This window comes from Synchiropus splendidus, chromosome 19 (assembly GCF_027744825.2).
Source record: "Synchiropus splendidus isolate RoL2022-P1 chromosome 19, RoL_Sspl_1.0, whole genome shotgun sequence".
Lineage (NCBI taxonomy): Eukaryota > Metazoa > Chordata > Actinopteri > Syngnathiformes > Callionymidae > Synchiropus > Synchiropus splendidus.
In genome coordinates this window covers 2,643,360-2,659,500 of record NC_071352.1, presented here as the reverse complement: position 1 = coordinate 2,659,500, position 16,141 = coordinate 2,643,360, and the positions used below count along the sequence as shown (strand labels likewise).

Here is a 16,141-nt window from a genome sequence, read left to right as displayed (position 1 = left end):
CAAACAGTCCAGGTCAACAGCGAGAGGGTCACCGTTTGTCTGCAGAAATCTTCATCACAACCTCAGGTGTTTGCCTGCATTTTATAGTCGTCACCAATGCTGCCGGATGTGTTCTTTTATGGTCATGTGACTTGCTGAACGTCTGCGTTTGCATTTGTGGCACACAAGATTGAAATATTTTCTGTGTTTTGCAACATCTGTTTTGCAGCATCATTTCATCTGTCAGGAAAAGCGTCCATGTAAGCTAGCTCACATCAATATGTGTACATATTTTTTAAATTACAAACTTACTATTATTAAATTATATTAAAACATTCCTTTTTAACGTCTACAATTTCTGATTCTATGCATTTTCAAATGTCTCAACACATATCTTTATTTTACATTCCATAGAATTCAACTGTATTTATGTATATATGTTTGGATCCCTTTTAATTTCCAAATACTGTTTACTATTTCTGCGCCTGACAGTTGCAGATAAATAGCACACATTTGACGAAGGCACGACAATGATGACAGGACGCCACTTGTCTGATATATGGCATAGTTTTACTTTCACATTTTTTTTTCCATTACAGAGTAAATCTTAATTCTAACACAGGTATTGGACAGGTTTTTTTTTAAACATCAATACATGAGGCTGCATTAGCTAGAGGATACTGCATAGACACACACCCACTCACGTACACACACTCACAAAATGACAAAAAAATGACTACAATGTTCCACTATTAAACTTCATTGTCATGATTTGCTGTGCAGCCACAGAATGGAATATATCAGAAATGTCTTCAGGCTTGTTACGAATCGACGGCCTGTCTGATGCCCCTGAAATAGACAACTGGGTGTGTGGCGAGTGAGAAAGCAGCGGACGCAGCATGTGAGGGAAGCCGTCTTTGTAGTGGTTGAGGGCCCATTTTGGTGAAGATGGTGCTTGTTTGAGCTTGCGCTGAATGTTGCGAGTACAAAAGTCTAAGTTGCGACTCGTCTCAGCGACACAAGGGTCTAATCTTCACGGTTATGGAATGGTTATGGTGAACACCTGAAAGCGGCTCGGAGCCTCACCCAGTACCCGTTCTCTCCTTCTGCCATGACAACTTCAAACACAGGCGCTTCCAAACCAGCATCATGGAAATGTCTGAGAAAGCAATAATGAAACACACTGGCTCGTATTTACACACACACACACACACACACTGACAACATCAACAAGGGACACTGAAATGCAGAGCCGTTGTTGCTCCGGGAGACGAGGGGGGACCTGATGTACTTCATGCTTCATGAGCCCCAATATTCCTAAGTGCATTTTTACTGGCCTGTTTGGGCTGGGAATGCTGGAGGGAGATCATCGGACTGGACTTCATCAGATGGAATCATTCTTATGAATGAGTGTGTGTGTGTGTGTGTTGGGAGAGGGCGTGCGGAGGAAGCGTCTCCCAGGAATGTAGCATGAAACCCCCCCCCCCCACACACACACACTCACTGTTCTATATATATGGATCTATATAGAGTATCAATATAGAGCGGTCAGAGCGGAGGCGAAGGGAGCGCGACACACTCCTGGCCTTGCACACACACACACACACACACACACACACACACACACACACACACACACACACACACACACACTCGCAAACATACCAGCTACACAGGTAAACACCAACAAAAAAAGAATGTAGCATCCTGTTAATAAACAAGTAGAAGATGGATCTGGAATTGGAATCTGGGACCAGAATAATGACGATTATATGGCCACTGCTGCTGACAGCGGCTGCTTATTCCCTTATGGAGGCTTCTTTACTCAAAGATTTTTTTTTTGGGGTGGGTGTGGGGGAGAGAAGGGAGGGGAGGGGTCGCTGGTGGGGGGGGGCTGGGTGTTGGTGATGGGTGAACTGGTCAGAGTGGATCAGGCTCTAGAACTGTTGGGCCAGCAGCTCACACAGGCGCCGGGACACTGAGTCCTTGCTGCAGCGCAGGGTCAGACGGTACATCTGCACACACACACAGAGACAGAGAGAGAGAGCAAGGGTCAGAAGGACTGGCAGGTGTGGAGTAACACGGCTGTTCAAACAGACATTCACTCCAACGTTACTTCGCGTTCAGGAAATCCATCAATGATGTTATCACTGGAAAGGGGTTCATCACGGGTCTGGAGCCATTTTTAATCAGAACAATACAAATATAGCCACTCTCCCAGTCTCTTCACAGATGTGTTTCTCATCTCCTCAGTCGTTTCAGTCACATGACACTCTCTTTGCGGACACGTACCTGCGCCTGGGCGTTGGGCTCCAATCTTAGAAGACAGCCGACCTGCTGGCCCTTGGTCTGAATGACTCCGGCACAGACGTAGTTCTCTGGGTTTGGGTCGACGTTGTCCAGCAGGGCCGCTCCAAGTCCCAGGAGCTGGAGGCCATGGGGGAGATGAGGTCATCACTTTCAGGCTCACTCAGACTCAGAGGTAAAGGTAGGTAAACGAAAGCCGTACCTTGGCTTTCAGCACTTCAGTGTCCATGCTGTGGTTGGCCTTGAAGATCTTCTGCGCCTCCTGCTGCGGCCTGAGGAGAAACCAGGCGGTAGCTGAGCGACTTGAGCCAGCCACGCTGACACATTCCAACTTACTGGCTCAGCTGTTTCCAGCGCTGGAAGAAGTCGTTGGACGCCATCTCCGTTGGCTGGAAGAACTTGTTGATGGTGACGGGCAGCTTGAGGGTCAGGTTCTGGAGAGCCCCTCCATATCTGCAGGGAAGATCAGAAAATCCATGTTGACTTGGAATGAACCGGAATCTCCTCACTGCTTGGCACCGGGCGTTTGCTGAGGAGTGACCTGACTCTGGCATCGACTGTTGGATCAATAAAACATTACAAGACGGAGGTCCTTTTAATTGAACCCATTCTAATAACAATAATTACTCCATAATGAGCCACATAAGTGACAGTCTGTCCTTGGTTTGAATAAACTGTTTTAAATCAGAAAACAGGATGCAGATGCAAAGCCCAGCTTCACAAACTTTCTCATGGTTAAATCACTATAAATAGAATGAAGAAACCAACCAAACCACTTCCCTTTTCTTCAGAGCAAACAACATGTCTGAGTGCACCTGCTGTGAAGTCTTCCTGTGTGACCACTGCCATGTTCTGAGTCAGATCTGGACGGGTGGAGTCCAGTCACTTCACCTGAACTTGATGTTGAGCAGCGGCGCATCAGAGAAGTCCGTCAGACACTCAATGTTGAGGACCTGCTGGATCTGAGCTCCTCCTTCCACCAGGGGCTCCACTGGTTTGGTCTGGACATTGAGCTGTGGCGTGTTGTCAAGGAACCTTTCACCGCGCAAAGCAACAGGCTCGGACACAGCAGAAACCAGCCGGTGCAGCGGCGAACAAGAGACAAACTGTGAGACTCTGAAGCAGCCAGTGGTGGAGCATCACTGTAACCTGCATGAAAGACTTGCAGTGTCTTTCCATGTGGTCTGTGGACGATCGGGTGCACAATGGACAGCAGAGTGAGAGACCACCTCGCGACCAGAGATTCATCTGCAGAGCACCTCTGTGGACCCATGTTCGCGAGGATCAACATGGATGTCCTTCCGTTTCTTCCCTTCCCTTCCCAGTCACAACACACACATACGGCTGACTAGAAGCCTTTCCTATCAAACCCCAGGCCTAAAAGCAAGCAGCCCGTGCATCCAAGGCCGTGAGAGAGGATGAAAACAGCACCAAAAGAAAGGATATGAGACTGTAGCTCGCCAGGACAGCTCACTGTGGTGCAGAAGCTGGCAAACTGAACCGACGTCTTGTTGCCATAAAACAAGTACATTCTCCCTGAAAGAAGAAGAGAGAACATGTATGTGGCTGTTGTTGTTGAGTCCATACAAATCCAAGACAAAAGACAGCGAGGCAGAGCAGCCGACTGAGGCAGGAGGACATCAGCTGACTAACATCTCATATCCCTCTCAGGGGGAGCATGTCTAAACAGCTGGATCATTAACCTGAGCCTATGACCACAAAGTAATTTTTTGTGCTCAACTTTAAATTGAGTGCCAATTTTAAATTTTAAATGCCATGGGATAAACATAATTTCTCCGGCACATTTACAGCAACAGAATAATGAGCATAATGCTTCGTTTAATTCATGAAAATACACATGAAGTGAAATGAAGTCCTGTACGTCAAAGTGCGACTGATTTAAATTTTATAACAATAGAGAAAAACCTTTAGAATATGAGTCAAAAATACATGTTTAAAAAGACATCTTTTAATTGACAAAATGAAATGAAACAGCCCCAGATATTCTGATCCAAAAATATTCTAAGATAAAGGTTTGAAATGAGTGGCATGCGAACAGTAGCCATGAAACAGCATAGGAAAACACACCACCATTGAAGTACCATGAGCAGATTCGCCCACACATAACTTGGAAGAGTGACACTTGGCTCACCCAGGTTCTGTCGATATTCAGACTTGATGCCGATCTGAAGGAGCTGGTTCTCAAAAAGAACTCCATTGTTCTTGCACACGAACCTGGAGGAGAAATTAAACGAGGGTCAACACTTGTAGACTCAAGTTCAATGAGCTCACACGTCATCAGTAAGAGAAACTAATCTGTCAGTGGCTACTTGGCCACGAAGATCACAGACAAGAGCTGCCTTTACCATCGGACCGTCAGGTGAACTGATCAGGCGAAAGAGAACGGAAATCTTGCGGAAGCAACTGGTCATTGTGAGGATCAGAGGACGGTGCTGGGCCAAATCATTGACTCAGCTCACTGAGAGCACAAGACACAAGGACTAGTGTAGTCCTTCACAGAGGCTGTGGCAGATACTTTCATTACCATGCTGATAATGGCAGGACGCAGATCAGCGATACACCAGCCGTTTAACACAAACACATGTGGAATGAGTAACAAAATAAGCTCCAGTGACTGAGCAGGGCAAAAGCGCATGCTGAATTACAGAGACAAAACCAAAGCAAACAAAATCCTGGAACTGAAACATTGATGAACGACTCCAGCACAAAGCGTCCACACCGAGAGAGACCTTACTTGTTAAGGAGTTCGTCAGCCTCAGACAGAGGGGGGGCAGGATCCTCAGAGGGAGGAGCAGAGCTGAGAGAGTACAAGACAATGCAGGTGTGAGGAGACAGCCCAGAGACACGCAGACAGGAGGAAGGGGAGCAGAGATGAGACAAAGACAGGTTACAGGGAAGGATGAGAAGAGGGGGATAAAAGTCAGACGCCGTTAGTGAAAGCATTACATATTCCTGCAGTCATTACACAGTGGCATGTTTTGCTTGTTCACTAAGCACACATCAAAGGCTTGGTTCAAAATATATACAGTCAGTATTGATACGGTCCCACCTCCTCTGACCATGTATAGACACATCAGACACACTGATGACTGTTTCAAATCTTCACTGTCACTATAGCACTGTAGCAGTACCAGACCAGTAGTAGTATTTAGACAGAGGTGATATGAAAAACCCACCTTTAAATCAACCACTGTTCATTCCTGAATGTAAAGCTACTGCTAAGTCTTCAGCTAATGGAAACATATTTTAAGGTACGACATAGAGAGGCCACAGTTCTGTTTCTCTAGCCAAGTTTACTACTTTGCCCTTACTCCGAGTCACCAGAACCCTCCACCAATAAGGAGTCGGAGGTCTCGGTGGGCGGTTCCAGATCTCTGTCAATGTCCAATCACGGTAGAGGACACATTCAAAAAAAAGCGTACACACAAGCGCGCACACACACACAGACACACAGGGAAATGGAGAGAAGGAGAGAGAAAAAAAGACGAAAGACAGTCACAAACACAGCAAGATTAAAAGAGCAGACAAGTGTAGTGGACCTGCAGACCCTGGAGAAACATGTCAAAACTTAAAGGGATTGAACTTGACCAAGCCACGAGACGAGTCTCTGACAAGCAGGAATTTCCTTGGCTTTGGCTTCAGCTCCATCAACTCAGATTCACACTATGTTGGAGGTGTTTGATGCAACCATATGACCATTACCCTCCCAGTGGAATCTCACACTCTCTTAAGACGAAACAGATGATCAGCAGATGTGTCGGTGGAATGTGAGCCACTTCTGGAATCGGGCAAAACTTCTGATCGGGAGCTGTTCCCATGCACCCCATGGCACCGCACCAAACTAAAGACATTACTTCATCACAAAAGGCGGAGCAGCACTACATGTCTGTCATACTCCACCAGTCAGCGCAGTGCCCTACAGTTTAGAGCCATGAGTGAATCCTGCCAACACTTCCAGTAAACTATTTTCAGTGTTGCGTAATAGGGGAAATCCCTGACTCCGAACGGAGTTCAGAATACATCAAATCATTACTTTTGACACATGACTGTGCGATGCCGAAGAAAGGGGGCAGAGAAACGACTATTTTGAAAGACTGTCATTCTCCAGGGTGGCGAGTCCAAATCAGACAAAGATAGAGCAAAGAAAGACACACCACACACTTCACATGAACACAATAAGTCACGTTCAACACAGTCACACACACCAAATGCAACACACATAAGCAGACACCAGCAACGTCTTCTCCAGTATGAGAACAATTTCAGAGCGACATTTCTCGGGTACATGAAGGCTGGACTAAACCATGATTGAATAAAAACAGATTAAAAATCAGTCTCATCCAACACGTATCAACAGTTGACTATTTCTTCAGATGTATATTGGTATGGGTAGCATGAGAACCTGATGCAACACTCTAGAAATTGTATTCATGCAAAGGCTTCTCAGAAGCTCATACTGGACTTGTGCTAGCAGCAGACTCCACAGCTATTCACCTCAAGAAGCCGTCATCGTTCACAGCTGCAGACGGGGCAGTGGGTCCTGCTTCGGAGAACACATCCACTAGCAAGCTACCAGCACTGGCTGGTGCTCCGCCCACAGGGCCTGACGATCGAATTCCAAGAAGGTCTGCCGACGGGGATGGAGTGGACTGGCAGAGAGAGACAGCAGATTAAACTATTAACCGTTTACAGGACAATACCAGTTTGCCAGGTGCTCTACTTACAGCATTCGAGGCAGCCATGGCTGCTGTGTCAACGCCACGGTCACCTCCACCATTTAGCTCGCTGCCCTCTCGTTTGTTGTCTTCCAGGTCTGTCACGGAAACAGCTCCTGGCCCCTTCTTCTTCTTCAACTTGGCCAGGATGGATGATTCCCTCTCTGGGAAAGGGGGCATCTCCTCCAGAACAGTGGCCTGAGGGAGGGATGTTGACATCATCATTATACAATTGGACTAGACAGTGGAACAAAATTGGCAGAAGTCAATCTCAAAACATGAATTGAGATTGCATCTCAGTTTAGAGTGAGAAGCCCCACGTTAAATGTATACAACCAAATAACAGCTTAAAATCAAGACCCAATGAGACTATTCTTCATCCACCGTAATGAACATTATGCAGTTGCGGAGAACTCACCAGGACATCTGTGCTAGCAATAGAAGAAAGCTTGAGATACTCCACTGCCCGCTGCTGCAGCTCTACGTCAGAATTACGGATCTGACTGTCGCAGCGCAGCACTTCTTGGATGGTGGCCTTGGTCTCTGGGAACAAGTTGATGAACTTGATGTACGCCGACAGCAGAAGGGCACGTGTTGGCACAGAGCACAAGTGGAACTTGGAGTGAAGCAAGTTGAACTGGACCAGAGGACTATATAGAACAAGCACAAAACAAGTATTACAACATTGGAAAAATGTTGTGACTAAATTGAAAGAGAAAAAAAATACCTGGAACGAGGGTCACCCGCAATGAGATTACCAAACTCGCCCAGAATGTAGCCTCCAACCTTTACCATGTTCTCGTGGCAGGCAGGGGCCTGCAAGGCCTGAGGAGATGCATGTTATATTCCCTTTTCACATCAATAACACACATGATCTTTCATAAGGAGAAGTGGGATTTTAACAACTGCACTGAGAATCTGAGCAGCTGTTTCAATGCAGAACAAATGTAGGATTTCCAATGCACTGATTTAAAAGTAACTTTACTTTGAAATGATTAACAAGGTTAAAGTTGTACCTCAAATACAGTCTTGGCAGCATATCCCTGGACATCATCTCTGTTGATGACAATCTGGATAACACGATACCACACTTCCTCGCTGACGTAATCCCCAGCAATGCGGATGAGGTTCAGGATGGTGTCCACGTACCACGAGTAGTCCACAGCATACTTCTCAGCCAGGATGGCCACTTTCAGCACCTGCCGCCGATACAGAAACAAAAAATGTCAGTGCCCATCATCAGCAGGCACAGAAAGAGTCTCTGCGCATCACACACCATCTCCTCTCTGATAGAGTAGTCTGCAGTCTCTAGGTAGCTCAGCATCTCAGCAACAATCTGCTTGGCATTGCTGCGGTCACACATGGCATAGAGAAGGTCGGCTGCTCGCTGCCGAACACTCACATCCCTCTCAGTCTGTAGACGACAAGAAAATCATCTTTTAACAGGAAAAGCCAAAGTATGGGGCAAACATTTGATGGTGAATGTCACGAGGATTTACACTTCACCTTCAGGGCATTGATGACAGTCTCGATGTGAGTCTTCACAGCTTCATGAGAGAACTCAGAGCTGGCAAGCGTGCACATGCTCTCCAGAGCCAGGTAGCGCAGGTTGGTCTCTCTGTGTTGCAGGAACTGACCCAGCTGATTACAGGCCCGTACAAGAAGGTTTGGCTCGCTGAAACACAAAGCATTTTGTTTGAGGAAGAACCGAACAGGCGGAAGATCAAGCAGCATTATCAGGACAAGAGCGAATCACATAACTGACTTATAACGGCACAACACATTAATGATTATCATTCACTCACCCGAGCACACAATAAAATCTATTTACTTTCATTGAATTAATTCCAAAGGTCTGAGAGAAAAGCAAACGTACAACAAAGTAATTGCTCTCTAATTGCACTGAAGACAATGTGAAGATGTTATGTTGGACAACCAATAATTGAGAAGCTGTGAGGTATATTAGTAGTTCCAAGACAGAAAAATCTGAAACAAAGAATTAAACAGTACACATGCACACGCACACACACACACACACATGTATATATGTATATATATATCACTTCTACAACAGTCATATTTCAGAGGGTAGTTGAACATTGACAAGCCTGACCTGTCATAGTGGATGATTAGGGAGATTGCCTCAAAGAGGATCGCATTCTTGGCATTGGAGTGCTGCACTTTCTTCGACTTAGGTGGCTCTTGGGCCTTGTTCAGGATTGTTTCCAGACACTCAACCAAGCGGCCCTTGACGGCACCATCTTCAGGTGGGGGATAGCACTGCAGCAAGCGCAACAGCTTGCAGGAGAGCCATGGCGCTGGGACAAAGTAGTAGGTGTAATCCTGCAAGTCTGTGGAGGCTGAGGAGACAATCTGGAGGGAATTTGTGAAGAGACTTTTACAATGAGATTTTTATGAAAACCAGACAAATGGCTCTGCAACAGAAAACTGACCCTGCTGAGTCGGGACACAGCCAGGGAAACGCAGGTCTTAAACTCATCTGGATTCTTCTGGCTTAGGCAAGTGATAAGGGAGATGGCGGCTGTGACCACACCCTGAACACACACACACGCATTATGAAGGCAGTTAAAATAAATACACGCCGTTAACATAACCACTGGACAGATGACCTCACCATATGCTGGTCGTTGAGGAGGTGCACCACACGGGACGTCCACTCGCCCATCAGCACCAGGTCAGGGGAGGTTTTATACAGTCGCAGAAGACACAAAGCAGCCGACTGCTTCACACTGTCCATTGTGTCACTAAAGCAGGACACAAGAATATTCAGGTACAACTGCAATCATTGTGTCATAGTTCTAAAAGGTGTTATTGATAAAATTACCCAGCCACCAGGATGCGGGGGATCTCACTCGCAAAGGCCTCAGCCATCTCACGGCTGCCAACATTGGCGATGCAGTGAAGAGCCAGGCACATGAAGGTGGGGTTGCGACTGGACAGGTCATTCTTGATGGCGTTGTTGATCAGGCGGATCAGCTCACTGTTGCTGTTTACAAGTACTGAGATGAATAGGTATCCCTGGAACAAGAGCGATACAGACATCAAAACCCAGTGGGACAGCAACGGTGCATATTATATGATGTTTGACATAATTTTCATGATCATTGAACAGAAAGGGCAACACACAGAACCCAAAATAAAAAGAGCAAAAAGACACTCCAAAAAAGTACGGCGATCGACATGACATCTAGCAGGCTTACTATATTCCAGTCTGTACCCAGTGTTGCACGTAGGTCATTTTTTGGAGGCACTGACTGAGTCGGTTGTCTGTTATCAGTGACCATGAAGTAAACGATAATAGCTGTGACAGTTAGCTGGAGATGTTGATTGAGTGTGGGAATGTCTTGTGCCTGATGTATGATTATTGCTGACATTTTAGACAAAATACCTTGGATTTACACAACTGACATTTTTAATGGAAGGCAGAAGATAGCATGTTTGTCTGTCGCTCATAGGTACAGACATTTTGTCTGCTACCTTTTGCCCTCACCAATTATCCACTCCAGAATAGTCAGACTATATAGGGCCCCGGCACTGGAATAAACTCCCTGGCCAATTTGACGAGATATCCTGACTCAGCGTGCTTAGTCGACATTTCCTGTTCCTGAAAGAACTTGCAAGGCCACAAAAGCAAATATCCAGAGACATAAACATCTGTTCCACCAAGAATTTAATATTTTTCAGAATTCAAGATTTAAAAACTATTTTTCATTATTACTCTCCTTATAGTTGTGACAAAGAATAAACATTTCAACAGATTATCCTTAGAGCTACAGTGTAAGAGAAGCGAATACTACAACAGAGTTCCATGGATGTGATGACAGTTGACGACGGATTTAGAAAACTATGGACAATTTGTGTGGAATTTGAATATAAAGTTGCTTTGGGACAAATTACACGATACATAATATTACATGACAGTTCATTTTAAACTGTAAAAAATTAATACACACACTTTGAATTGATCAAACAATGTTTTCTTTTAATTTACCATCAAAACTAAGTGAAGGGCAAAATGTGTACCTGCAACTACTATTTTTTTTGTTGACAATTAATTGTCACAAACTGACGGACCCTCAATGAAAGTCCAACATCAGATTGCTAGTTCATACATCCAGCATTTGAGAAACCAATGAGTGAGAGAGACATATGGATCCCAAAAGGTTATGCAGACTAAGTATTCATTCACTGTCGAAGGCTGATTGGGTCCATCTATACTAATCTTTCATAAGGCATCAGGAGTTTTCAGTGAATTTACAATAACTTTCTCAAAAGTAATGAGAACTTACGATCTGTTTCTCTGTGTACTTGTTCGAGCTCAGCAGGTTAACTGCCTCCATGTGTCCGAAGTCGATGTCATGGCCAAGAAGGAAGATGAAGAGAAGCTTGCAGACATACTTCTTCTTGCTATAGCCATCCAGGGCTTTGTCGCCTTTAAATTTGGAACGGATGTTTGCCAGTTCTTTATTGATCCTTTTGATCTCAGCTTCCTTGCTTTTACCTGTGTTCAGGGAGAGAATTCAGTTATTCGAGGGGCTGACGATAGATATACGAAGATGGAATGAAACAGTTTCAGACAATGCATGTATCCTATTGTGCAAGGAAATGTGCTCAGAACAACATCATTTATTCAATTCAGTTTCATTTTAGACATAAACATTGCAGACCTTTTCAAAACTGATGACCGTAACCACATGAATCGTTATCCTTTTAGTACTGATTGATAAGTTATCTGTGATAAATCTGATTTTGAAAAAATATTTTTCAAAAACTGTCATTTTTTTTATTTGATAAAGAATGACAGCGGGCCCCATCAACATCAGGAGAGTTCTCAGGGCTGAGCAAAAACAAAAATGGCTGACGGGTGAGTACATAATTATCAGGTGTATTGTTGTGGAACGTTTTGATCGCAACAGTGTGCACAGTGCAAATATTACACAAAACATTTAGAAATCTTTTTAATAGCTGCTTACACTTAACTCCTCCTGTGTATTGGCTCTTGACAGTAAAGCCACAAACATGTGGTGGTGAAATCCAACACAGTTTATTTCATCTATCCAGGAGCAGAAGGGTCCAACCACAAAGTATGTTGTTAAATCTCATTTCAGTCATTCCTCAATTAAACTAGTGTGTATGTTCTCAAGACTCTCGATCATTGCACGAAAATTATTAAAAAAAAGTGAAGTGCACTTGGTTCAGGTTTGTGCATAAAATGATTCTATTATGTGTAAAACTGGTGGACTTTTTCCAACTCTCTGCATCATCTGTAAGCATCTTAGATCTGCATTAGATGTGTGACGTCCATTATCACATACAAAGAAAACCAGAAGTCCACAAAGCGTACACAGAAGCAGGTTTGTAGCCTCCTCGATTACACCAGCCTATTCAGTGTGCACAAATATTCAAGAGGAAGAAGATCACGGCTATATGATAGTACACCCAAAACACTGACTCTTATCTTCAGGGCATGTTCTAACCAGTGCGGACGTAGGCCTGAGACTCATGCAACCATTCATAGATGGGTGCAATATGTAAATATCACGATCATCACTATGCTTTATCTTTGGCACAAAGGCCTTCCAGCCTATGTCGGTACAGGACTCTTAACAGTGGATGATGCCAGTCTTTTACTAGCTTTAAACACCACCGTCACAAGGTCTCTTGTCTATGTTGCAACATTACTGGACATTTACATGGCGTTCAGAATTACATTGAATAAACGACTGTGGCACCATCTGTCATGAGGACCCAGAATTGCACGGAACACAATTCTCTTCACAATATCTTACCTGATTTCTTTTGAGTTAGTGATCTTCCTCAGAAGTGTGTCACAAGAGTGCCTAACAATTGCAATTGCAGGTGTGCCTCAAATTAACACAAACTAATGTCCAACTTAATGACTAAGTTAAGATTAAGTAAACATTTCCTCTCAGAAGATTTGAAAAATCAGAAGGCATGGCATCATACAGTCTAAATGTATGTAAACATTTGACTTGAAGTGTAAGTAAAAACTGTCATTACACATTTTGTAAACAGAAATTGTTTTGGAAATCCTGGCCATACACAAATGCTCAACCTGATTTAAAGTGAGGCCGAGGAGAGAAAAAAATACTTCCATACAGTGCTGGTAAAACGCTGATTTAAATTGTATGCTCTACTGTTGCAGACAGTAGTAAGGACAACGCAAGACAGAAAGTATGAACAGACTGACAATAGCATATTGTGAAAATAACTCTTGCTACTGGGTTCTATGTTGATGAAGGCAACCACACATAGGCAGACATTAACCAACACCTTAGTTCCCACATTTCACAGTATAAGATGAGACAATAAAAATGTTCAATATGGTACATGCAGCCCTGTACAAAGGCATGCGACGATAATGCGACAATCAACCAACTTAAGCTGCAGAGAGGTTGCAACATCACTGTGAACTATTGGACATTTAGTGGGGAAAAATACACTGAATAGTGTGGCAGAGACAACCACTCTCAGATTTTAAGCTCAAACCTTAGAACATTTTTTCACTGTGAAAAGGTCCAAATGCCATTGAAACTATGAGGCACAGGTGTGGTGCCATTGATGAAGGATCTCAGACTGCCTCCACACTGTTACATCACGACTCTTTCATGTATATTTGTATGTAGTGTAAGAAGAAAGCAGAACAACCAAAAACCAAATTTACACTCCAAATATGGGTTTGACTGATAATTTAGACATGATGTTTTAAGAGGAGTGATAGAGGCTGGTAGTGCAGAGGGTAAAACACAGTAGATGCTCATGTTATGGGTCTCCCCTCACTGGCTGAGTTCCACAGGGATCTTTACACCCACCGTACCTCACACAGCTTTGATTTTAAGACAGTTTAAGACAGGAACTGGCAGAGTTCATTTGTTCTATCAAAAAGCAGAGATCGATAGTTGTCCGGAGGCTGTCAATGCCCAGTTTAAGCAAACTCGATCTTTGACCTCACCCAGAAGTCACCCAGTCTCAGTACTGGGTTTCAAATGTAGCCAAATAATTCATGGCTAACATATCCTCTGGGAAGACTCAGACAAATGAGTTAAACTGTGGGAAATGTAGAGCCCATGGCTTGCCCGACTAGTTTGAGCTGGTCATTATGTGTCTTAAGCGTAGTATGGATCTTCAAAGCGGTTTTTATGCTGTTTATATGGCAGCTCTCTACACGTATAATTAGTGGGGACACAAGTGTGCGAATTGGACCGCAACACGGTCCGACAAACAGACACCTGGGAATGATTAACTCAGAGTTTCACAATGCATAGCATATTGAAAAAAAAGAATGCAACGACTGCGTAGAGAAACAAGCCAAGGACAAGAAACTGCACAGAAATATGGCACTTACAGTTTCTGATGTCCGAGATGAAAACAGCTAATCCTCGCATTCCATCTCCTTTCGAGACAGCCGGCATTTTTGCACTTTTCCGTCCACACTCCGGCCTAAAATATCAAGGGCTGCTGGTCAGCTTCTCTGAGCTGGAAGTGGAAGGTGGTCAACTTGACGTGGTGGGAGCAGCTAGCTACTTAGCGGTCCTGTCGTTCCCTGAGGCTTAACACGACCGAGGTTCGCTGGCACGAATACTGTGCGGACGATCGGCAGGGACCCGGGAGATCTGTCCGTTCAGCGAATGGTTTCCGATCGGCGATGGAACACTTATTTCATTCAATCCGAATCGAGCTCGGATTAAAGCGACGGCGCGGCGTTTAGCTAGACTGAGTCTCCGAATTCCAAATCGCTCACTGTAATGATGTTTAATGGCAATATCAGACAGGGGTAAATGCAGTTATTTAAATTCCACTCTAAGAGACGCGGTTAACTTAGTTCGCAGCGTAACGTTACAGCTAGCTCCACAGCTAGCAGGCTAGCTGGCTAGCACTATCATTCAAATGCAGCAATACATCACCGGTTGGCGGAAACAACTCTGAGCAGAGTCCAGACGGCCAATTAGTGTTGTCAAATCCAGTCCGGTTCTAGAAACCAAGCAGTGGACGTGGTAAATAAGATGTCTTGTATAATTTATGTTCGTTCTAATTCTCTCGGCTTGGACAAGGCTCGTGACAGCAGTACTATCACCGTGACCGCGCAGCGTCTTCGAGGGCGCGCACGCACGACTCGGCGCTGCTGTCAAGTTATGATCGCCGTCGTTTGCTGGACTGATGGACCAAACTTCTGGGAAAAAAAGAAATACATAACGATAACATCACGTTATTCGTGCATTAGGGTATTGGGCGTAATGTAAACACTAAATCAAGAGACCCTTTAATATAAAATATTGCGTAATAACAAAAAAGTCCAAAATTAAACATAAAAATACCGAAATAAATAAAAACGTTTTGGCTATTTTTCTTGCTTTATCATTGAATTGGATCTCTGATTGTAATTTGTTAATGCGCAATGAAACATTTATAAATAAAGATGATCATCATAATTTCATCACCAGTGGGTAGCGACCAAAAAAGTAAACTGTCATATGTTATTAGCTACCCTTCAAATAAACAATGCTTCCCTTGACTAAGTTACTCACTGCTTTAAGTAATTACCGACACGAGTAATTACACTGCTTGTACATACAACCACAGTCTGACCATAATGCCATGATGTGATAAACAATTAAAACCTAAATTCTAGGATCAGCCCAACCCTTTTTAGAAAGACAAAGTATGACGTGAGGTTTTTATATCCCGAGCTAAGTAAAGTTCTTTCCCTTTTTATAGCAAGAATTTTCTGTTTTCTAGTCAATATCAGATGACCAGTGGAAAAAAAATTATAATCTCCTCATAATGGCTATTACTTGTAACAGTAATACCAATTAGATTTTGCTGTGGAAAACACGTGAATATACATATAAACAAGCTCGGATGATTTGCTCAACATTAATGGGAATATTTTGCAAAGTATTGCTTAGCTCTTGGATATTTTTAATGAAATTGATCACTGATGTGTATGATTTATATACACTGATAAAATAATTATCACGTCACAAGAAATGCCTTTTTTGATTTTCCGAAGCTGTATTTCCGAGTCTGACCACAAGAGAGCAGCAATGTTTGCCCGAGCCCTTCCATAATCCAAAGTG

General features: G+C 43.9%; 1 protein-coding gene across 3 annotated transcripts; it reads right to left on the bottom strand.

Moving 5' to 3' along the window:
• Window positions 1–527: 527 nt before the first annotated feature.
• Window positions 528–15,171, bottom strand: ap2a1 (adaptor related protein complex 2 subunit alpha 1). Of its 3 annotated transcripts, XM_053852091.1 has the most exons (22): window positions 14,410–15,171; window positions 11,333–11,544; window positions 9,868–10,061; window positions 9,658–9,787; window positions 9,476–9,577; window positions 9,136–9,395; window positions 8,529–8,697; window positions 8,299–8,436; window positions 8,039–8,221; window positions 7,750–7,847; window positions 7,441–7,672; window positions 7,032–7,220; window positions 6,802–6,956; window positions 5,619–5,681; window positions 5,042–5,104; window positions 4,439–4,521; window positions 3,713–3,822; window positions 3,178–3,299; window positions 2,623–2,739; window positions 2,489–2,558; window positions 2,272–2,406; window positions 528–1,994 (listed from the first exon to the last, which is right to left on the bottom strand). In XM_053852091.1, the coding sequence occupies exons 1-22, from the start codon at window positions 14,474–14,476 to the stop codon at window positions 1,917–1,919; spliced, it is 2,970 nt and encodes a 989-aa protein (XP_053708066.1). In that variant the 5' UTR covers window positions 14,477–15,171; the 3' UTR covers window positions 528–1,916. The 3 variants fall into 3 exon arrangements, with proteins under 3 accessions (XP_053708066.1, XP_053708067.1, XP_053708065.1); XM_053852092.1 differs by lacking the exons at window positions 5,042–5,104; window positions 5,619–5,681 and having other exon boundaries at window positions 3,178–3,321; window positions 3,738–3,822; XM_053852090.1 differs by lacking the exons at window positions 528–1,994; window positions 2,272–2,406; window positions 2,489–2,558; ... (1 more) ...; window positions 3,178–3,299; window positions 5,619–5,681 and having other exon boundaries at window positions 3,327–3,822; window positions 14,410–15,170.
• Between the last annotated feature and the right edge of the window lie 970 nt (window positions 15,172–16,141).